Here is a 22,442-nt window from a genome sequence, read left to right on the forward strand (position 1 = left end):
CGGCGCATGCGGCAGGGGGCGGGGCCGGGCCGGCCGGCGGCGGCCATGTTGTGCTTAAAGGGGCTGCGCTCAGCGGGGGGCGGAGAGCGGCGGGGCGGCCCCGCTGCCGGGCCCCGCCTCCCCGCCCCGCACCCGCAGCGCCCCGCGCCGAGCAGGTAGGTCGCGGGGCCGCGGTGCGGGGCTCGGCGCCTTGTCGCGGGTTGGGGTGCGGCCGGGGTGGGCTCGGCGTGCGGTGGGCCGGGCGGGCGCCGGCGGCCGGGCTGGGAGCGCCGGGACGAGCCGAGGGCGGCGGTGCGGGAGCTGCGGGCCGGGCCGGGCGGGCGGGCGGCTGTGACGGGGTGAGGCCGGCACCGCGAGAGCGGACTTCGTCGCCGCGCTGCGCCCTGGGGCCGGGCGGGCCCGCGGGAGGCCTGCAGCCGGGCCGGCCGCTCTATAATTAGGCCGTGTCCTCACCGCCGGGAATGGCTTCGGGAGGTTGAATAATAGCGCGGCTCTGGCCCTGCTGCCTGGTGGTGTAACTGCGCGGCTCGCCCTCGGGAGCGGAGAACGACGGGCTGCCCTACAGCGGCGAGAGGGCCGGCTGTGCGCGCAGCCCTGCTGTCGGACCCGCTGCAGCTCGGGCGGCTCCCCGGGGCTCCGGGACTCGTGGAGGCTGTGCCGCTTGTCGTCTCTGTAAGGAATCCCAGAACGAACGCCTGCCCGCACTGCGCGGCGCTGACACACCGGGCTGCCCGCGGTCCCGTCCCGTGTCCCCCCTGTTCTGCGGGCACGGCGGTGGCGCGGTCGGGGAGATCCCTGCGGCTCCGCCGGCTTGGCTTTAGAAGCTGGGACGGGAGCGGCGGTAGTGAGACAGGTGAGGGTGATACCAGGCGGGGGTGCGGGAGCTCCAGCTGCAGGCGTAAGGTGTAGCTGGCTGTCCTGGGGCTGCGTGTGCGAAATTCAGCCTCTTGTACCGGGAGCGGTTTGGCGGCTCAGCTCTCGTGGATCCCTAAGGATGGGAGCGCAGAGCTTGGTGTGTGCGGTGCTTTCTGCGCTCCCAGCAGAGCGCCCAGCGTAATGCCTCTGGAGCCTGTCTGCATCTCCTCCCCTCCCCCTGCCGCAGTGTGGTTGGCTGCTGAGCGCCTGGTGCCCGCGTTTCTGCTAGAACGGAGGGCAGCGCGGCACTCATCGCTTGAGCTGCGCATCGCCGCCGTCCGTGCTTCTCCGCAGTTCTGGGGCTTCCGGGAGTGCCGGCACTGGACAAGCCGCTGCAGGCATCCAGGTACACTGCTGCTCTGCGGTGCGGGGTGGGCGGAAGATTCCCATCTGGTGACTGTGAAGGGCAGGGTGCCCAGCCGTCCTGTAACAAAGGACTGCTTTGAGCTGTGATTTCGGGGAGAGCTGATAGAAACTCTTCTGGGAAGCTTACAGTTAGGCAGGTAGGTTCAGAATTGCTGTGTCGTAGCGCTGGAGAGGGATGAAGGGATTTCCCTGGTTTGCTTGTCCCAAGGATATGCAGCGGGCGTGCCTCCTGCTGCCAGACAAAGCCGGAGAAATGATGACGGAGGCAGCTCCCTAGCATACAGCAACGGCTCGCAAACTTTCAGAGCCTTGCTCCCACATGATCCTTCCTCCCGCAAATAAAGGGCATACAAAGCCGTTCCCAAACAGAACTGCACCCTGGGCAGGGGGACAGTTTCTGGTAAATCTCAGGGAGATAAAAGATGCAGCTAGGAGGTGACTGGAGGGGGCTGGGGGATGGTGTTGCGGCAGAGTGCTCTGGTCAGGCAGCCGGGAGAAATTTGCACAATGATGAGAGGCAGCAGCAGAGGCTTCCCCTGTACTCTGCCTGGCTGGCAGCTGGTGCTCTCCTGCGGCTTTGCCTCCACTGCTCCATGCTAGGGTCTCCTCTAGTGCCCTTGGGCTCTGTTCTCGGTGCCTCCTTGTCCTGCGTGGAGAGGTGGAAAAAACCACTCTGCGAAAAGAAGGGTGGTGTTCAGTGCGTGTGGGTCAAAGATCCAGCCCGCCCAGACGCAGAGTAAATAAACATGGCTGAGCTTTGCTGCAGTTGGCAGAAGGAGAAGGAAACGCACGTTCTCCTCAGCTGTTTCAGAGGAATGCCCAGGTAGGAACAACAGTATTAACACCAAAGACTTAAATGGCTCTCGGGGGGGCACGAGGGACATGTTTTAAGACTTTGACCTTGGCGGAGTTGCTGGATAAAGGCTTGATTTGCTAGGAAAGAGCCACATAGCTCCAACTGGTCCAGGGAGCCAGAGGTAAGCAGGATCCTTTGTTTATTATGCAGGTAACACTTTGATTCTGTAGATTTGGCAGCCTTGTTATGGTTTGAGATCCATTTATTTCTGGAAATAGCCTATAGTCAGCTGGTCTCTGCAGCTGTCCCAGGTATGCAGTGGAGAGGGTGTGGGTGCTGTGGTGCCTGGCAGGGTCCACAGCAGCTCCCAGCTGCCTGCTGGGCTGTCCCTGTGCTCCTGAGGCACATCCAGCGCGTAGCTCTCCGATTAGACAGATGCCTGTGGAGGCATCGACTCCTGGGAATTATTCTGCCTGCTTTAATACCACTTCATGCTGTCAGGGCAAGGTAATGGCTCTCGCTCTGTATTCTGTACAGCAAGACTCCCAATCAGATTTTGAAGCTAGGGAGAGATGCGTGTCCTGGCTTTGTTCCAGCTGCTTAACTCTCGTCTCCTCTAGCCCGGAAACAGGTTTTAATGGTGTTCCACTGTAGTCTCTTGCGCAGCAGATGCAGAGTGGATTTGGTGAGCCGCTGCAGACATGAGCAAGAGTTTAAAAACAAAGTCTTAGCAGCTGGTCTGGGGATGCTAGCATAATTTTGCTGTGATCACATCTTAGATGTGATAAAGACTGCCATTCCTCTGGTTCTGGTGGTCCACTGAAAGGTGTGTTTTCCTGGCCAGCTGGGAAAATAACCAGCATGAGTTGTTGGAAGGCACAGACTGGCTTTCTGCTAGCGTACAGGTCTATTTATTTCTTTTTATTGTACTTTTGTTGCCTCCAATGACTGCGTTCCGTGATTGCTGAAGAGCAGAAGTAATAAGCTCTTCTGATCTTGAAAGGAATGACTGATCTGAAACAAAGCCAACCAGATCAGCTTCTCCATCTCCGTCAGAATATATGGTTTTGGAATACCTGCTTTAGTAACACAAAATTGCTTACCTTGGTCATCTGTTGTCAACTGTAACAAACTTCAGTAGCTTTTGATGTACTGTTTTTAGGTGTGCACAGAAAAACAGGAGGGAAGAGAAGCTTTCCAGTCCTTTCTGAGCTTGGATCACTGTGGCCAAGTGCTCAGAAAGCCAGCTTACCACCACCTTGTTGCAGGGTTCAGAAGGGTTCTGCTACAGTGCATTTTCTGTTTGAGATCAGATGGTGGTGGGGTGCTGAAGCTTCTGGGGCAGACGAATATTTTATGCTGAGGGAAAAGAGCATGAAGGGAGACTCCGTTCTATTTTTGTGGGAGAGCCCTTCCACATGAGCTGCAAGCCTGCTTCCCAAGTCCTAGTTAATGCCCATGGGACTCTTGCAGACTGCTGGTTAGTACAGACTTTCCCAACAGAGGCCTTCTGGCATCTAGAAGAACTCCTGGTGCTTCACACCCGGCTGGAGCTGGCATGTGTCAGCTGCTGCTGAAAGAAGCAGTTCTGGCCCTGGTCCCTGTCCAGGGCGTAGGGAGGGCTGGGCCCTTTCCAGCAGCACAGTCAACTTGTGCTGAGTTACAAATGACTGTAAAGCCTGGGGAAACTGGTTGGATGAAGCATTTCTGTGCTTGGAGACTGGCTTTAAAACCCTGCACAGATGCTGAGGAGAGTCCCGTGTTTGGAATGTGGGAGAATATAGGTGAGAGCTCTTTCTTAGTTCCCAGCTCTGCTGTTGGATGGGGATTGCGTTGCCTCTCTTTCTGTGTTACAGAGAAACCCTGTCCTCTTATGACCTGGTGAAAGGGTACATGTGCTACATTCCCTTTCCTTGGGCCATGGGACATTGTCTAGTGCCAGGGTGCCTGGTCCCTTTGTCCTGGAGTGGAGCTTAGCAAAGGGAAATGCAATGAGAAGCTTATCAGATAGAATTTCAGACTAGAATTGTTGTCTTTTTTTTTTTCTTCCCTGGATCATCAAGCTGTATGTTAGGAGTCTGAAGAGATTGTAGGATCTCCATCTTGGGAGATAAACGATTCTTGACTGTACACAGCCTTCAGATTCCTGATCAGAGTGGGGGGGATGGACCAGTGGCATCAAAACATCCCTTTGAAATAATACAACACCCATCACAGGCTCCTTAATTAGGGAGGAAGTTGCAACACAACATTCTGTTCAGTGTACATTAGATCATCTATGTGTCATTTTAACTTCTGAGACTGTCTACAGTGCAGGAAGTGTCCACACTGGGGTTGGGGGACAACTTGGGACAGAAGATGGGGCTCTTAGGTGCTCCCTTTTAGGACTTGGGTTGGGGAAACTTGTAAGCCGGAGGTAAGTGGTGGCAGAGCCTCATGCCTATCAGAGCTGAGGTAGCATCTCTCAGCTCTGGGATTGCAGCTCAGATATACCCTGGGTTGTTGCTCCCAGGGTGCTGACCCCTGACTGATCTCCTGTTAGTGTGTTCTTAGTGGCTCTAAGGGAGCAAGAGATGTGCCTGGCATTGCTGGCACTGGTGGCAAGCATCACAGAGCACTGTTCCTGTTCTGCATCACATGAACCTCAGCAGGCATGAGACTTCAGCACTTGTTGCCTAATTTCTGGCTATTTGTCCTCTAATTTCTGGCTGTTACTCACAGCTTGAAGGAGCTCTTAATGCTACCCTGAAGCTGATTGCACATCCATCTGTCTCTCCACTTGCAAAACATCCTCCCCTTGTCTTTGTTCCTAAAGCCTTAACACGTGTGTGTGCAGCTGCTTGTAGCTGTGAAGTCCTTGGACGCTGTGCCTCTTATGTGCTGTGTAGTAGAGCAGCCCTGGAAGTGCTGATTGTTGTACGTGCAGCCTGGTAACAGCTTGTCCCTGCTGCAGGCCCTGCTGTGGGGGCCCTGGGGTGGTGACCCTGAGCACAGTGGCTCTCCTGGCACTGCTGTGGAAGTGTGCAAGTTTCCTGGCAGCATCAGCATGCCCTGTTGTGCAGGGGAAGCCTCAGCGGCTCTGTGCAGCTGGTCATCATCTCTTATGGTCTGTTTGTTTTCTGACACTATGGTATCAAAATATGGAATAAGCTTTTGACACCACCACCTCTGATAGCTAAGCCTTGGCGCTCTGCTTGCTTTTTACTGCTTTTATTTTATTTTTTGGTGTCCAAGGTATTAGGTCCACGTTTTCATGTGATGTCCCTTAGGAGTGGTGAATCTGTTGTAGCTTCATGGACATCCCCCTGTCCTAAAAGTTTAACAACAATGAGCTGGCAGAGGACCAAAAGCAGGAAAAAAAAAAGGAAACAGCAGAACCTTTCGGGCACCTGTCAAGCAGGTCAGCCCTACCTGCTGTGCTAAGTAGCAAAAGCACATCCCGCAGCACAAGACTGGGATAATTATTGTGAAACAGATGACTGAAGGCTTATTTTCAATCTCTAAAATGCTACCATGGATATTTATCTCCCAAACTTGTTCACTTTTGCTATGAATCAGTCTTATTCTTTTCCACAGGAAGCTGTTTTGCAGAACCCAGTCATTTTCCTGCAATTACCATATTTGTGGATCACTCTCTCTTTCAGAAGAGTTTGCTGCTAAAATCTGCGCTCACTTCTCTACAGAAAACCCTGGCAGGCCATCTGCAGCTTGAAGGAAGCTGCAATTATTGTCCTGACAGCATCGCTTGTGCAAGCTGTGACAGTACCCTGCCTCTTACATATACTTGATCTAGGAACATGCAGAGAGTCAGCGAGGTGAAAGGAATTTGTTGAGGCGTGCACAGAGGTAATGCCCACCTGAAGTCTGTTTCTGTTGTATTTGAGCCCTGATTTCTCTGGTCCCAGTTTTGTTGCTTTCTGTAGCCTCCTAGCATTTGGCATAATGATGTAATCTTTCGGATTTGCTTGGACCCGTTTAGTCTGGCATCCTTGTCTCTGTGGCAGCAGTTGTGGGTTTGAGATACAGGCAGGGAAGTTTTCAGCTCTTTCCTCTTTAAGCTCTTGCATGTGGGAGTGCTTTTTGGAGGCAGTGGGCTGGTGAAAATGCTGATGCTTAGTGCTTCCCCGGTGTTGCACTTGCATGCAGGAAAAAGGTTTGTGCCTAGGAGGATGTGACAGCTGGTGGATTCCCAGCTGGTCGCTGCGGCTGCCACAGAGCTCAGTGCACGCATGTTCCTTCCCTGCCTTCCTGCGGCACCCCTCCAAATGAGAGCAGTGGCAGGGAGTGGAGGCCAGTCCTAGCAGCTCTCCTTAAGCAGGGAAGACATGCCAAGTAGAGCGGAAACATGCTGGTGGAGGCCTGAGCTGCAGCACCCCCTGAGCTGTGGGGAAGGCAGCAGGAGGAACCAGGAGCTGGGTGCTCCTCAGGAACTTGCTGGAAAAGCTTGCTTTCTCCAAGTCTGCAACTCCTCCTTCCAAAGGCAAATGCTGGTGTATCTGCTCCTCTCTGCAGGAGCCTCTGAGTGCTTTTTTATCCCTCATAAAGGACACTGCATGTTCTTTACTGAATGTGTGGGAGTAGGAAGAGTGCTTATACAGCAACCTCAGCCTGCCTGACCTTGGTGTTGGTTGCCATAGAGTGTGTTTCCTCTCTCAGGGCTATGCATACAGTGTGGACCCACCAGCCCTCTGGAGGGTGAGAAATAAGGCTCTGTAGGGAAGAATCCACGCTTCAGAGGGATAATAAGTCATCTTCCAGTGGTGTTGGTGGGTTTTCTCCGCTCCACAAAAGGTAGCAGTATTTAAGTAGCTTCCTTGCAGCTCTCTCTTGTTGGTGTTTGGTAGCATGCAGTCCCTGTGCAGTTCTCAGGTCTTGCACCTCCCAGGCAGTCCGCTCTTCACCCTGAAGCAGGAGGCTGGAGCTGAGTGCTAAGTGTGTTGTACCTAGCAGGGCTGTGCTTCAAGGAGAAAGTCAGGGTCTGCAGAGGTGCTCACAGTAGTGACTGGAGAGGAATTGGCAGCGGTATGCCTTGAGGATCTGTAGTTCTGGGGTGGGATTCTGTTGGTCCTGGGGACTGTGGAATGCTCTAACCTTTTTCTTCTGGAAGAGCTGAACAAACAGGATGTTGCTGGAATAGAGACTGGTGTTTTAACACACAGCTCAGCAGTTTCTCACCTGATTAGTAGTTGTGCACACAGCGGAATTAATGAGGCTGATTTCCTATGGATCTGGGTCTTGTCTCACTGTTATCTAGCAAGGTGCAAGCTCTGGTAGCTTTCTGTCCTGGTCCATAACACATACCTCTCCCCAGTGCTTGTACTCCATAAAGATGGCTGCAAGAGCTCAGACCCTCCCCAGAGGGATGCAGCAGTGCTTTCTGGAAACTGTCAGCATTTCATGGCTAACCCAGTACACAGGGAGAGATGAATCACTCAATCACTCCACCAGATGATGTCTTATGAAAAAGTGGGAAAGAACATTACTAGTTGAATTTTGGGCTAGATGGGATTTTCTAGGAATGGGCAGCTGAGCAAGTTGGGAATCAGGATTTAGGTGGTGGTCAGTTCTCAACAGACTTATTGGTAATAGTCTGTGCCCGGTATCTTAGAGATAGTTCATGCCATTCTTACCATTTAGTCTTCTCAAAAGCAGACTGGGAAATGTTGTGTTCCAGAAGAGACTTATCAATATAAGATGGAGAATGCACAAGGTAACTGCATGTGGAGCATGGCAGACACTCGGAGGGGAAGAATATAGTGAGATACAGTGCAGGGCTAGTGCTGGATAATGAAGCAAAAATGAAGTCAGTGTTGTGACTATGGGACTTGGTGGGGAGGTACTCAGCTCTTACTTAAGGTAAGAATGGTCTTCAAGAACAATAGTGTTTCTGCCCTTTAGGTTTGCTAAAGTCTCTGCTGGGTGTTGAGAGTTTGTACTTCTGCAGGGATGTGCGTGACTGGAATAGGAACCAGACAGGAGAGTTCAGCCTGTAATGCAGCTTGAGGAACTCTTGGAGGAGTGATGAGGAGGAGACTGGACCCCTCTATTGCTCAGAGCAGAGACCTAGTAGTTGAGCTGGGGGATCCTCCTGGGCAGAGCGTGCAGCTGGGGAGAAGTCCTGCCAAGAAGTGCTGCTCTCCCTCTTGCTCTGCCTGGGGCAGCATTTCTGCACACTCCGTAATCCTAGGCACCCTAGAGCTCAAATAGTGCAGGAGGACAAAAATGCTTGATGCCCTTGTGCAAGGGCAGCAGCTTGATATTTTTCTGCTATGCATCTGGGAAGAATGGGAAAAAGGGAAGGAGTAGAGAGTTGTGCCAACCTGAGGTATGCTTGAGCTGGCAGCAGGGTGAAGAAGGCTGGAAGAGCCATTATTGTTGGAGCTGACACCCACACAAAGATGACAGTAATGGAAGTCTAGCAATTCCTGCATGTAAGCTTTTCCAAAGATGGGATTCAGTTAATGCTGGTGGTGTTACATCCCTTACTGCTGCTGGGGTCATTCTGTGCCTGACCTGAGATTTTCAGGGCATATGCTTTTTGTCAGGGAATTTTTGTTGGCCTGGTAAAGTTGCTGGTGCCTCCCTGCTTGAGAGATGATCTTTCAGGAGATTGGCCTTTGAAGAAGCAGAATGCCTTGAACTGGTGTCCCTCTGCTTTCTATTCCCTTTCTTCCACAGTCAGAAGAGGTGTTGAGTTCTGACAGCCTCCTTGCATCAGTGGTTTGTGGGTAGGAGGTGCACACATTTGCAATCCCAGCTGCCAACTACAAATCTCTGCTCCTAAATGGAAACCAGATCAGCTTTCCTTGCTTCTGGGAGTGTGGAGGTGTTGGAGGTCAGCTCTGATCTAAGCCTTTTTGTCTCCTGTCTGCACGTGTCACCTGCATTGGCTGTCAGTGCTCAGTGCCACAGAAAGGGAGATGCATACCCTGTGTGCTGCTGAAGGGAGAAAGAAAGGAGGGCAAAGTGAAAAGGCTTAATGTGGGCAGCCAGTTGCCTCCTGAAGGAGGCTGTGATGCTTGTATCTGGTTATAGCTCTTTGGAACAACACTGAAATCCTCAAGTTTTGGTACTCTCTCTCTCTGTAGGGCTGAAGGACCAGGACTATGTCCACCATGGTGTACCCAAGGGAGGAGAAACTGGACAAACTGAGCCAAGAGGAGATAATTTCTAACACCAAGCTGGTGATGCAGGGGCTGGAGGCTCTCAAGAATGAACACAACTCCATCCTGCACAGCTTGCTGGAGACCATCAAGTGTCTGAAGAAAGATGAAGAAGCCAACCTTGTGCACGAGAAATCCAACCTGCTCCGCAAGTCGGTGGAGATGATTGAACTGGGGCTTGGAGAAGCTCAGGTGAGAACAGCGAGTGCCATCCTGTGTGGTACCTGGGACTGACGGGGGGAGGCAAGCATGTGGCTGTTACCAATAAGCTGGAGGGTAGCACTGGGCTGAGGGTGGTCTCCAATTGTGCGTGAGGGGGATTAAAGGTTATCGTCAATACTAACTATGACTTGGACTCTTGACAAGGTGATGATGGCACTGTCCAACCATCTGAATGCGGTGGAGTCAGAGAAGCAGAAGTTGCGTGCTCAGGTACGGAGACTGTGCCAGGAGAACCAGTGGCTGCGTGATGAACTTGCCAACACCCAGCAGAAGCTGCAGCGCAGTGAACAAACTGTGGCTCAGCTGGAGGAGGAGAAGAAACACCTTGAGTTCATGAACCAGCTGAAGAAGTATGATGAGGATGTCTCTCCTTCGGTATGCCCTTGTCCTGTCAAGCAGCAGCCTTTTTTGTTGGGGGGTTGGACCAGCAGGATTGCCTGAATGCAACAGCCTTGTTCTGGTTGTTACCCCTTTCCAGCTACAGTGCACAGCAGTGCTTGTAATTAGAGGAAGGGTGCCTGGGGCAGGGTCTCTGGCAAAACATGGAAGAGAGTGCCAAGCTATGATGGGGGAAACTTGGTTTTGTTGGATGGGAGAAAGGTGGTAGTAGGGATGACCAAGAAGTTAAGGGTATTGGTGGCAGCTGAGTCAGCCCAAGCTGCTGTTTTCTGAGAATGAACAGCATTGTGATTCCTATTCTCTCAGGAGGAGAAAGAAGGTGATTCCACCAAGGACTCCCTGGATGATCTGTTTCCAAATGAGGAGGAGGAACATGGTCCTGGATGTGAGTGCTTGCTCATGCTTAGTTACTGCCTGTATCCGTTCAAACCTGCTGTGCCAAATGCGCCCTGGTGTATTCTGTGCCTACAGTGCCCCACCAGCATAGCAGTGCAGTAGCAGCTGCTCAGCAAGGAGGCTATGAGATTCCTGCACGCTTGCGCACCCTTCACAACCTTGTCATCCAGTACGCTTCACAGGGACGCTACGAGGTGGCTGTGCCGCTCTGCAAGCAGGCACTGGAGGACCTGGAGAAGACATCAGGCCACGATCACCCTGACGTGGCCACCATGCTCAACATCCTGGCACTAGTGTACAGGTGAGGGTGGGGAGGGCAGGACTGAGCCAGGAGGGCTGTCTTCCTCTTCACTTTACCAGATTAACACATTTTGGTGACAAGGATTTCTCCCAACTTCCAGTGATCTGCCTTTCAAAAAAGGTTTTGGCATAGATGAAGTATTTGGACCACCAAACTCCCTGATAAAACTAAACTGAGGAATGAGGAAAGGAAAGGGCTGTGGGAGGCTGATCTTTGTGGAGGGAGGAGTGTTGCTCATGGTTCTGCTTGCTTCAGGCTGTGTTGTCCAAACCCCAGGTAACTTATTGGCTTTGCATTGCAGGGATCAGAATAAATACAAGGAGGCAGCGCATCTCTTGAATGATGCTCTCTCTATCCGTGAGAAGACCCTGGGTAAAGACCACCCTGCAGTGAGTATCTGCTTTCTCTTTTAGTCACTTCTTTTGACCTGTACATGCCACCGGGGCTAGTACAGTGCCCCTTTCCTTTGTGACTTCTCTGTAGCCTGGCCCCTTGGTGCTGGGCTGCCAGGGATAGCAGTGTGCCAGGTGATGGCTGGGGTGCTGTTTACATGGTATTATGGGGGCACTGTGTTGTATTTTCTGCTGTCTTGTTCAGTATGGCCAATCAGGAGATGGCATCTCCTGGATTCTGTTACGTAGGCAAGATGACTTTCTGCCTCTGGACCTTGTTATCTCCAGAAGCATCTGTACTGCAGGGGTGAAAGAATGGGACAGTTACTGCTGCTTGCTCCCCAGGTTGGTCCCACTGAATTTGGCTTTGTTTCACAGAGAAGCTTATGTCTATGCAGGTGGCTGCAACTTTGAACAATCTGGCTGTTCTCTATGGCAAGAGAGGGAAGTACAAAGAAGCAGAACCACTCTGTAAGCGAGCCCTGGAGATCCGTGAGAAGGTACTAGTCTCTTATGCTCTCCTTCCTTCCAGCTCAACCTTATGGTTTTCTCTCCCTATCTTACTGCACCTGAAAGATCTAGGACCCACCCAGTCTCTTCAGCTGCTGATTGTGCCACCACCTTTCTTTTCTCTCCAGTGTTTGCAGTGTTTGGAAAGGCCTGATGGGATGTGGGAGCTAGAATTTCTCCACTTAACCTCTGTAGCCCTTAGCTCCTGGCTGACAAACGCACATCCTCTGGGTTGGGCTGGAGCTGCTTGGATGTCACCTGGAATGTTCATTACAATTTAAGTATTGTTGTCTTGTGATTTCTGTGTATCCAGGTCCTAGGCAAAGACCATCCTGATGTGGCCAAGCAACTGAACAATCTGGCCCTGCTGTGCCAGAACCAAGGCAAATATGAGGAGGTGGAGTACTATTACTGCAGGGCCCTGGAGATCTATGAGAGCTGCCTGGGTCCTGATGATCCCAATGTAGCCAAGACCAAGAACAACCTGGTGAGACCCTGGGAAGAGGCCATGTGGGGATAGGTGGTGGTGTCTTAGTAGACACACTGTCTGGTGTCTAGAGGAAACAGGGAGATAGCTGGGAGAAGTGGGGAGGGTTAACTTGTGTTGCCAGTGGGATTGGAGCTGTTTTCTTGGTTGCAGGCCTCCTGTTACTTGAAGCAAGGCAAATACAAAGATGCAGAGGTGCTGTACAAGGAGATCCTTACCCGTGCTCACGTGAAGGAGTTTGGCTCTGTGGATGGTTTGTACATACTCTACAGGGGCAAGAGTGAACAGTTTGCTCTTCCTCCACTTGTGTGGTAGAGGGATGGGATACCTTGCAGAGCCCTTGTTTTTGGGCAGGCATTGAGACACTGCCATTCTAGTTATGCTGCCTCACTTCTCTCAGAAGGAGTCTTAGTGAGCTCTAGCTTTCAGTCTGCTAGGTTGGCAAGCAGTTGTGGCTTAAAGGGAGAAAAGATCGTAATGCTTCTCAGGCATGAGTTGAAGTTTCTCCTGTAGTTCTGGCACAGGTAGGGGAGAATTTATTCCCTCTTTCCTATGCTCTGCTCTTGCAGTGTCAGTTGCCTTTCTTGGGGCTCTAGCCAGTGACTGGAAGCCCTGTGATGAGCTGCTGGCTTTGGAGATTAGTGCTGGGCTGTGCAGAAAGCAGAGCAGTAGTGGAAGTGGCAGAGTACCAAAGATAAAGTGGTGAGTGGAGCTGTCTTCCATTTTTCCCCCACACAGATGAACACAAGCCGATCTGGATGCATGCAGAGGAGAGAGAGGAGATGAGCAAGGTAAGTTTGAGTTGGGGTGCAGCCTGTTGATAGCAGCAAGAGCCCCAGTAGGGGAAGGAGTTCCTAGGATTTTGATCCCCTTGTATCACAACCAGATACAACCAGACCCTCCTTTCTACAGTCTGAAGAGCTGCCGTGGCCACTGATAAAGGACAGGAGTGGTGTGTGGAATGGGGGAAGTATGGTTGTCCCTTGGGGCACTGAGGAATGGAGGCCCATCAGAGGACATGACATTTTTCTTGGAGTGGGGAGTTGTTCAGTGCCTTAGCCATGGCTGCATGCACTCTCTTTGTTTTAGTGAAACCTCTAAGGCAAGAAGATAATGGAAGATGGTTGATGGCAGAGTTGTGCTGCAGGGTTTTGGTGCTGCCAGTACCCAGAACATATCTTGAGGCTGCCTGAGGAAGAAGTGGGTTAAGAAGAGACTACTGTTATCACCTTGCTTAGCAAGCAGATCCAAACCTTATGGAAAAGAACTCCAGACAGGTTTCTAGCTGTTCAGTGTCTTAGCTGGCCTCTGAATGAGGGCCTTGGATTTGGCAGAGAGACAGGGAAGCTGTTTCCTGAGCTCTGCTTTCTGTTGCAGCTGATAAATACAGCAGAGTTGAGTCTGCTTTTTGCCAGGAGGACAAAACAGAGTGAATGGCTGCTACTACAAAAAAATATACTGGCTGTGGCACTACACTGCAAGAGAAATTGGGTGGAGTAGGGCCCAGGCTCACCATCTTACTCTTGAATTGAGACACTTCTTTCTGATGGTGTCTTAGAAGTGCGAGATCATGAGCAGACTGTTGCAGTGTGGAGCTATGCTCCAGTTAACACAAGCTTTGCAGCAAGGGTGGGAGAACAGAATGCCTTTGGGAAATATTATTTCTCTAAATCTGCTGTCCAAACCAGGCCCATTGAAACTATACTGTCTGTGTCCCCTTCTCTCCCAGGCCTGTAGAGCAGACCTGGAAGCCCATCCTTGTGGGACAGATTTACAACTGGAAATTTAATTAATTGTGCAGCCTGGGCAAGAATTGAGCTGCTTTTCCTGCCCCTGAGATGGCTTTGTCTCGGCAGCTGCCCAGGTCCAGTGGCATAACACATCTGCTGTGGTCTTCCTAGCCAGGTATTGGTGACCGCAGCCCTCGAGTCTAGGCTGTTTCCCCACTGACAGACATTCAACATTCTTCCCCTTGGTTTTGGTTACCTTGTTTTTGAGTCCTGAGTGCTTCTAACCCTGTGCTCACCCAGGCTCTGATGCAAAGAAACCAAGTGTGACTATGGCTTGGGAAAGCACCTGTGTGTGGAATAATGATCCAAGAAGTGTTGTGGGGCTTTGTAAGGGAAGTGGTCTGTGCAAGGGCAGTTTCTTCCAAGCTGGGACAATTGCCAGAGGGAATGCACAGCTGTGGAGCTGCTGCTCCTGACAGAGGCAGGACTAGTTTTATGGTGCAGAAGCTATGGAATTTGTAGGTTTGGGTATCTCTGCATGCTAGTGTTGGGAGTGCCGTGTATTTCCAACCACTGTTTTTGAGCTTTGTTGTCCTTGCTACCTTTGGTACTACAGAAGGGGCAAGGAGATAAGAACATGCTCTTTGCTGGAGATAGGGCATCACATCATCTTGTCTCAAATTAACTTGCAAAAAGGTTTCAGCCTTTCTCTCCAGGAATCTGCCGGGACTTCATGGCAACATTTGTGTGTTGTGTTTCCAGAGGCTGGGTTGGTGTAAGGGTATAGCCCTGGGTTTAACCCTGGTGCCAATGTGAGAGCACAGGCCAGGGAGTGGCACTAGGCATGGGGCTAACAACTGTCTTTTTACCCAATAGAGCAAGCACAGAGACAGTGCTCCCTACGCTGAGTATGGTGGCTGGTACAAGGCCTGCAAGGTTAGCAGGTAAGAGAGGTTTGTGGGCAGCTCTAGGCAGTGGGTGAGGTGTCCCCAGGGCTCCCACTCACCTGCTGCTTGTTCCCATAGCCCGACTGTGAACACTACTTTGAGGAACCTGGGTGCGCTGTACCGGCGCCAGGGCAAGCTTGAGGCGGCGGAGACCTTGGAGGAGTGTGCAGTTCGCTCTCGGAGGCAGGTAAGCCCAGAGGGACCTTCCCTGGTGGGTGGGAGGATGCTGTGGGACTCGAGGCTAGCAGGTTGTGACATTGCCCTGCGTGTGATGAGGGATTGTCCTATGCCTTGCAGCCTCCTATCTGTGACTTGTATTCCCGTAACACTGGAACAGCTCAGTGGTTGGGGTCCTACTTGTGCAGGGGATACACATGTGTTTGCATATGTGGGATTGCTCTGGTGTATGCATACATAGATGGAGATGGAGTCTGTTGGGGTATATGTATGTGTGTAGAAATCCTACAGCTATGTTAGGGCAGGCTATGAAGCTTTGTCAGCTGAGAGGAGTCTGCACTTGATGGGGTGCATTCTTCCCACTAATTTGTCCAGGAATTACAGCTCCTGCACGAGGAAGTCCGTGGTGTAAGTACCCAGCATGAAGAGTGAAGGACAGCAAAAACCCTCACCCATCAAAACATGAAGGGGGGGGGGGAAAAAAAAGGCTGTTAGCTTTTTGGGGCAACAAGCTTTTGTCACTCAGGGTGGAGAAGGACCAGGCAGATAATAGCATCAAAGAGCAAAGTCTGGTGCTTCCTTATTCCATTCTATTTGCAGGGCATTGACCCAATCAACCAGACGAAGGTGGTGGAGATCCTGAAGGAGGGTGATGGCACAGAGAGACGTCGGAGCCTGGGTGGCAGTGTCAAGTACGAGAATGCCACAGACGGTAGCGAGGAAGTGAGTATGGGCGTGGAATGGAGTGGGGTAAGTACAAGACACCATCAAGAATGGCCTCAGCTGGCTGCTGGAGGGAAGGGACAGCCTGGCTCAGGGCTCTCCCCGCGTGGCCTGTCGTGGCATCCTTGTCTGCCTCCATTTGTTCCCTGCACACTTCCTTCTCCTCTTTCTTGGCATGAGCCAGCCAGCCCACTAAGGTGTGCGTCTGGCCCTGGCTTGTCATGTACGGGCCAGGCACTCTGAAGAATTCTCACTTCCAGGGGGTTTCCAGTTCCTGGCAGTGCACAGCATGAGCTGGTCCTAGCCTGCCCTTAATCTTAGCCTTGGCGACCTTATTAACACCTCTTCCCGCTGCTCTCCTCTTGAGGCTGTGGCTGAGTGTCAGCCCCATCTCAGGCTGTGTGGACAGCCTCTGTGAGCAACTTGCCTTTCTGTCCTGCAGCGCACCACAAGTGATGCTGGGTCTGGGGAGGGGTGTGTGTGTGTGTGTGTGTGTGTGTGTGTGTGTGTGCGCGTGGTGGGGCTGTGACTGTGTCTGCAATGTAAGGAAATAGTCCACAGCCAACACCTTTACTGTCCTCTTGTGGTCTCGTGCCCCTCCTGTGGGCTCTGGTCAAACAGAGGTTGGAAAAGGCAGGTTTTCTTGGGATGCCTGGCGGGGCTGACTGGCAGTGGCAAAAGAGGCTGCTGTTAGCTGAGGCTCATTCAGGGTGACCCTATTGTTCTTGCTCTGAGACTGAAGGGCACTGTGGTCACTAGTACTGAGTTTGGAGGAAGGTAGCGGTCCAGGTCTGAGACAGGTGGTTTCTTCAAGGAGGAGGATGGAGAAGAGGCAACAAGTGAGCATGGTGCTGGTGGATGCTTGGCTTGAGGGCTGCTGGAGCTGTTAATGCTTACCGTTCTTCCTGCAGACTCTGGCTGAGAGTGTAGTGTAGCTGGCACCTAGGGCTGGCTGCAGCCTGGCATAAGCGATGCACTGAGCATGAATCCTCTACTCCCCCTCACATCTGCTGTCACTAACCCTTCTCCATGTGGCCATCCTCACCCGCATGAGCTGTTCCCCTTCTTCCTTCTTCTTCCCTGTTGCCATGACAGCCCCTCAACATCCAAACCTAAAGCCTGGCTCTCTTGATTGTGGATTGTACCCCACAGGTGGCTGGAGAGGGACTGGAGAGCTGAGCTTTGAAGGGGCCCAGCAGCTCCTCCAGATGCAAGGCTGTTCTCTGTCTCGGCTAATTCATCTTCAAGGGTGAAGAGGGTCTTTGTCCTGACCCTCACGTTCCTTGTTAGTAGAGGGGGGGGGAGAAGTGTGGAGGAAGAAAGGCTGCATCATTGGATTAGGATCACCCGGTCCCTGACCTGGTTGGTGACTCTCTGCAGCACCTCCTGGCTGTGGTTGGCATTGGCTGATTGCTTTCTGCAATGCAGCATAGGCCTTCCTGCTGGCCTCTGAGCTATCAGCCTAAGGCAAGCAGACAGTGTCACCTTCTCCTGCAGCCTGACCCCATAGATGGGGATATCCCCTGCACCTATGATCCTTTCCCAAGGGGCTTATCAAGGTTGCCCACAGTCAGCTGTATGGAAGGGGCTTGGCGGGGGGGCTAACCCAGCACCCTAGAGATATGGCTGCTGTCATGTGGTGCTTGGTGCTCTTCCTAGTTGGCTGCACATACAGCCAGCTCCCTCTGCCCAGCCAGCTCCCTGCAGCTCCCCCCGGAGAAGGCTGGGGCAGCTCCATCTTCAGTTACAGTCAGTTGTTCCTTGCACCACTGTGGAGATCTTAGGTGTGGTGCCCAGGCCCACCTCTGTTGCCATCCCTTCGGCTGTCAGCTGCTGCAGGCATAGCTCTGGATGCCCCAAGAACACCAACGACTGTACCCAGCTGCCCAGGGTAGCTCTGGAAACACCCCAGGGCCTGACCTAGCTACTTGTGGCCCATTTAAAACAGGAGCTTGCTGATTTAGCCTCTCCACCCTCCCTCCCCACCTAAAAGTGGCCCATGGTCACTGCATGCAGCCTGGGACCTGACCCACCAGCTCCCTGGACTACCTGCAACCTCATGGGCTTGTAAACTGTGTCTCTCTCCTTTCTGTGCACTAGGCTTAAATGCCTCCCGAGACTCCCTCTTTCCCTTCCACCGCAATCAATCACCTGGATGTTTGTGTTGTATCTTCCAACTTTATCCTCCACACCATCCCTCCTTCCTCGGCGAGAAGTCCACACCAGTCCCCCAACCCTCCTGGCAGATGAGGGCACCACAGCGCCTGCAGAGGAGTGCCTGGGGCCAACAAGAGCAGGAGGAATCTGCATGGAGCTGCCTGTTCCTCCTGGTCAGGGTGGTGGGCCACCGTCCCCTTGTGTGCCCTCACCTCCCCACCTGCCCTTGCACAGCCCTGGGGACCAAGCCTGCAGGGGATTGTCTTCAGGTGTACTGACTCCACCATCATTAGACATCCTGAACCCTCATAGCTTGTTCCCTCCATCTCTGCAGAGGCCAGGATGGAGTTGTGAAGATGGGAGGGCTGTTTAGGGACACAGAGGCCTAGCCTTGGCAGGACTGTTGTGTGCCCAGTTACTTTCTTCCCTGTAGGCATAGCTGATGTTAGTGCCCTGTAGTGAACCTGCGCTGACCACCTATGAGTTGGGCTCTACCTGCAGCACAGGACAGCCTCCATCTTGCTCTCCTCCCTGCTGAGCTCTGCAGCGTAGGGCCAGCATGTGGATCTCTGCAGGGCATGGGGATGGAGGGTGGCCCATAGCTACTGCACATCTGAGCTAGGATTGGGGGTGACAGCCAAGGGCTGTGCATCAAACAGGGACATGCTAGGGCATGTGTGCTTAGTTGCCAACTCCTCACCTGATACTGTAACTGAATTTCTTGCTTGGTGGTGGTATGGGCTGCCTGTTGCTCCAGGGTTGTTGGATGTGTGCCCTGAGAGAAGAAAAGGTGAGGGTGAAGCTATATGCTATTCCTTGGAGGCAGAGGGAAGAAGGGTGGGAGGAGAGCAGAACTCTTCTGCAAGCAGTTAGAAGTGGTTGAGATGGAGAACAGGCTGGTTTGAAGCAGAGCAGGTGAGAGAAAAAGGAGGTGCAGAGAAGGATGTGAGGAAAGGAAGAGCTGGGGCTTGGGGTATTCCAAGCATGAGTGGGAGGTGAGCTGGCTAAAGGGGGATTTCTGCAGGAGGCAAGGCTTTCCAGGGAAGAATGGGCCACATTGCTCAGGGAGGAGTTCTTGAACACAAGACCTGGCTTATGAGGTGTGGCCCTTGGGATTGTGACTTGCTGTCCTTCCTCATGTAGAGGGCAGGATTGTCACTCTGTGGCTGCCAGGGAGGCAGTTCTGCCCTGGGCTTCTGTGGGGGTGGCTCAGTGCCTCTGATGGGACTTCACCAGAGTGCTGTCAGTCACTGCTGGAGAAGGGGATGTTTCTTAAGGCCTTGAGCCTCATGCCCTCAGATGCACGCCCTCGGATGCACACCCTCATCCTACCTCCTATGAGAGTTGAGCCTGGGGAGGCTGCAGGCAGCGGGACAGAGCCCACAGGCCAGCGCAGGATTTTCCCCCCTCCCTTATTTATTTAAGTAGGTAGTTTCTCTCATGCTAGTCATCTGGTAGGCTGTAATAATAAATGTGCTTATGTCTGTCTGGGCCTGGCTTTCCTGTGGTGATGCAGAGGCCTCGGGGCACTCGCATACTGCTCTCCTGGGAGCTGGTGCTTGCTGAAAGGAGATCTAGGGCCATGCCTTCCCTGCCCCTCTCTCCTACTGCTGCTCCATGCTGTTGGAGCGTGGTGAGTCCCCAGAGCAGGGCACGTTCAGGCCTCAGCACCACCTGCCTCTGCTTTGCCTGCCATGGACCTGGTGCTGTAACAACTGTACCTGTGATTAAAGGGAGACAGACCTGAACCGCTGCCCTGTGCTTCTTTCCATGCTTTGTAGGCCAGCATCGGTCAGCCCTGGGGCGGTGGGGGCAAAATGCTGCTGGATCAGGTGTGGGTGCTCAGTGTCTGTGTGTATGCAGGGGCATGTGCTGCTGTGTGGGTGGTATGGGCGCATCTCTTCTGGGCTGAGCATTGGAGCAGAAGGACACAGCTCCCTGCCTCAAACTGGGGTTGCTTCCAACCATAGCTCTGCAGTCACATTGTAGGGCTGACATGGAGCATCTGAGGCTGGTTCTTTCTCAACTGCTGTTTTCATTAGCCAGAAAAATACCCCACGGTGTCCTCTGGTGCATGCTCTTAAATCCTGCCTGAGTCCTTTGCCCCCATGCAGAGACAGAGTGGGAATGTGTAGGGGAGAGTGACTCAGTGCTGAAGCTGCTGCTTGTGCTTTGAGTGCTCTAGTCCTCGTGGGTGCAGTGAGGTGGGTGCTTTGCGGTAAACCAAGCGCCTTCCATGTTCTGGGTTAAAAATAACCTGCAGAAGAGGGAGGGGGGAGAGAGAGAAGGCTATTTTTAATCCAGCATGCAGCAGAACTTGGTTCTGGCATTGAGCTGCAGTTAGCCTGCATCACTGTAGCTGGGCAAGTGCGGCTCTGTTCACCACCCCTGACTGTAGAGCTTGCTTGGGCCCTGGGCAGCTTCTTGCTGCCTCTGTACCACAGTCCTGCTCCACTGCCCCAGCAGTGCTCCCTTTTCTACCTCTGGCTGCTGTATCCTGGCAAAAAGAACAGAGCTTGACATGGCAGTACCCTGCCAGGAGGGTGGTAGCACAGGGGCTAGTGGTGGCAGGGCTCTTTTTCTTCTTCCCTGTCCCCTACTATGGTAGTGCCATGCTGATGGATGGCTCTTCCAAAACCTGCCTAGGATGCCTGCTGGTGGAGCTGAGTGCTTGCCTTGCTAATGCTGATGGTGCTTTCTGCATTCCTGGTGCGTGGGTGCCTTGCTGCAACAGCACACAAATCCTAGTTTGGAAGCCCTTTGCTTTCTCATTACCACAAAGAGGCTCATTTGGTTTATCCGGGAACAGATGAGACCAGAATCAAGAGAAAGGTTTGCTGGTAGGAAACATCTTGTTCACGTAATAAGGGGGTCTAGGGCTGGATCAGCATTGGGTAACCAGAGCAGGGAAGTGTTTCCCTGGTGCTAGGGTGGTTCCTGGAAACCTCGGAAAGAGCAGGAGGGGCCTTAAGGCAGAGCCTGCAGAGCTGCACAAACAATCCTGGGGCTCTGGCTTCTGCTGGCCTAGGCCAGGGGGCATTCTGCTCGTGGAGACCATATAAAAGGGTATCACACTTGCTCGTAAGGAGCAAAGGTCTTCGGTGCTTTACCTCCATTTTCTTACTGCCTCCTTGGGCCGGGAGAGGCAGCCCTTGAGGCCAATAGGACTGACACAGAGGAAGACTGCTGTTAGCAGATTATAAGAACAAAAGCAGTCCCTCATCAGCAGTGATGTTGCAACCTTCCATAAGGAGGTTCGTGGCTGTGCAGGAGAGCTTGGTGATGGTGGCAGAAGGTGGCCTCACACTGGCAGCATGTGCTTTGTATGCGTGGAGTGAGTCCAGATGGGCTGGAGCCTGGCAAGGGCTGAGTGCCCTGTAAGGGGCCCTAACAGCAGTCAGACAGAGGAGCAGCGCATCCCCTGTGGAATGGAGCTGCCTGCACTGCTCAGCAACTACAAAGATAATTGTTTGAGTCTTGGGGGGGCTTTCAAGGTGGGCTGAGTGTGTATGGGTGTGTAGAGTGGTGCTGCCTGACACGAGTGGAGCTGTGAAACCAGCAAGCTGGAACGAGATGAGCGCTGCGTGGAGAGAATGGCACTGATGGAGCAAGGAGGGGAGTTGAGCCTGGTCTCCATATTGGGAAGAGAGTCTTTGAGGCAAGTGACCCAGCAGCACATCCTGTCCCAACTAAAAGTATCCCTAAGCGTGGGGCTTCCCACCAGCACCTGCTCGGACCTCCTCATAGCTGCCAGCTGAGCCGTAGGAGACGGAACAGGGCTGGGGCTGCCTGGTGCGGCCTGGTTCACAGCACACTAGAGCTTCCTACGTGCTGCTCAGTCCTCGCCCCCCGGCTTGTGTCTCCGTCTCCAGGACGGCAGCGGTACCCTCCAGCGCAGCAGCTCCCTGGGGAAAATCCGGGATGTGATCCGGCGGAGCAGTGAGATGTTGGTCAAGAAGCTGCAGGGCAACGGGCCCCTGGAGCCCAGGAACACCAGGTAGGGGCTACGGCCTGGGTCCCGCCGGGCCGGGTGCCGCTGTGGGATGGGGCATCAGACGACGACGCTTCTTCTCTGCTTTCTCGTAGCATGAAGCGAGCTGCCTCGCTAAATTACCTGCACAAGTCTAGCGACGCTTCGTTCGAGGTGAGCGGCGGAGCGGGAGCTGGGGGGCCCGGCGCTGGGGGCCCGCGCTGACACACGCCGTGTTTTTCAGGGTACCCAAGGGCTCCGCGCAGAGAGCAGAGGCCTCAGCGCCAGCAGCATGGATCTCTCCTCCCACAGCTCCCTGCTCGCTTCCAACTGAGCGCCCGCGGCGGCTCGCCGCAGCTTTGCGCTGCGCGGGGCAGCGCCCGGCCCCCTCCCCGCCTCCACCGCTCCGTTCTCCTCACCGCGGGCTCTCGGACCGCCCTTCGCCGTCCCGCCCCGGGCCGGGGGGCCGCGGGGAGCCCCTAGCTAGTTTGGGAAGCGCAGCCCGCGCGCGCGCTCCCGGCCCGAGCGAGCGGGGGCCGGGCGGGTAGGTGGGCGCGGGCCGCCGCCGACTGACGGCGCCGCGCCCGGAGCACCGCCACGCGCCCCCGCCGCCCGGACCGCCGCACCGCCACCGTCGCCCGGAACGCGGGGCCGCCCGCAGCACCGCCCGGCATCGCCCGCCCGGGGGCGCGGCGGGGGGGGGGCACGGCCCCGCCGCGATCCCGGCTCCCCTCGGCTGATGTATGTTATTTTATGAAATAAAGCCACGACCCTCCCCGTGACGCCGGGCG

The 22,442-nt window shown here is 53.7% G+C and overlaps 1 protein-coding gene across 8 annotated transcripts; it reads left to right on the top strand.

Annotated features, from left to right (window-relative positions):
* Positions 1–22: 22 nt before the first annotated feature.
* KLC4 (kinesin light chain 4) lies at positions 23–22,433 on the top strand. Of its 8 annotated transcripts, none has more exons than XM_031603329.2 (16): positions 23–155; positions 9,166–9,432; positions 9,607–9,837; positions 10,168–10,246; positions 10,333–10,558; positions 10,860–10,947; positions 11,349–11,450; positions 11,774–11,947; positions 12,101–12,200; positions 12,686–12,738; positions 14,554–14,621; positions 14,703–14,811; positions 15,402–15,551; positions 21,554–21,678; positions 21,768–21,825; positions 21,896–22,433. In XM_031603329.2, exons 2-16 carry the CDS (start codon positions 9,184–9,186, stop codon positions 21,983–21,985), a joined length of 1,902 nt encoding a protein of 633 aa, XP_031459189.1. In that variant the 5' UTR covers positions 23–155; positions 9,166–9,183; the 3' UTR covers positions 21,986–22,433. The 8 variants fall into 8 exon arrangements, with proteins under 8 accessions (XP_031459189.1, XP_031459193.1, XP_031459194.1 ...); XM_031603333.2 differs by having other exon boundaries at positions 15,402–15,524; XM_031603332.2 differs by lacking the exon at positions 23–155 and adding an exon at positions 369–853.
* The last annotated feature ends 9 nt before the right edge of the window (positions 22,434–22,442 follow it).

Source organism: Phasianus colchicus, chromosome 2 (genome assembly GCF_987193195.1).
Source record: "Phasianus colchicus chromosome 2, bPhaCol1.hap1.1, whole genome shotgun sequence".
NCBI classification, from domain to species: Eukaryota; Metazoa; Chordata; class Aves; order Galliformes; family Phasianidae; genus Phasianus; species Phasianus colchicus.

Excerpts from the sequence above, each read along its gene's own strand:
- KLC4 (XM_031603329.2), top strand. The coding sequence starts at position 9,184 with ATGTCCACCATGGTGTACCCAAGGGAGGAGAAACTGGACAAACTGAGC. Across the intron at positions 12,739-14,553 it reads AGAGAGAGGAGATGAGCAAG|AGCAAGCACAGAGACAGTGC; the intron begins GTAAGTTTGAGT and ends TTTACCCAATAG. Across the intron at positions 14,812-15,401 it reads CAGTTCGCTCTCGGAGGCAG|GGCATTGACCCAATCAACCA; the intron begins GTAAGCCCAGAG and ends TTCTATTTGCAG.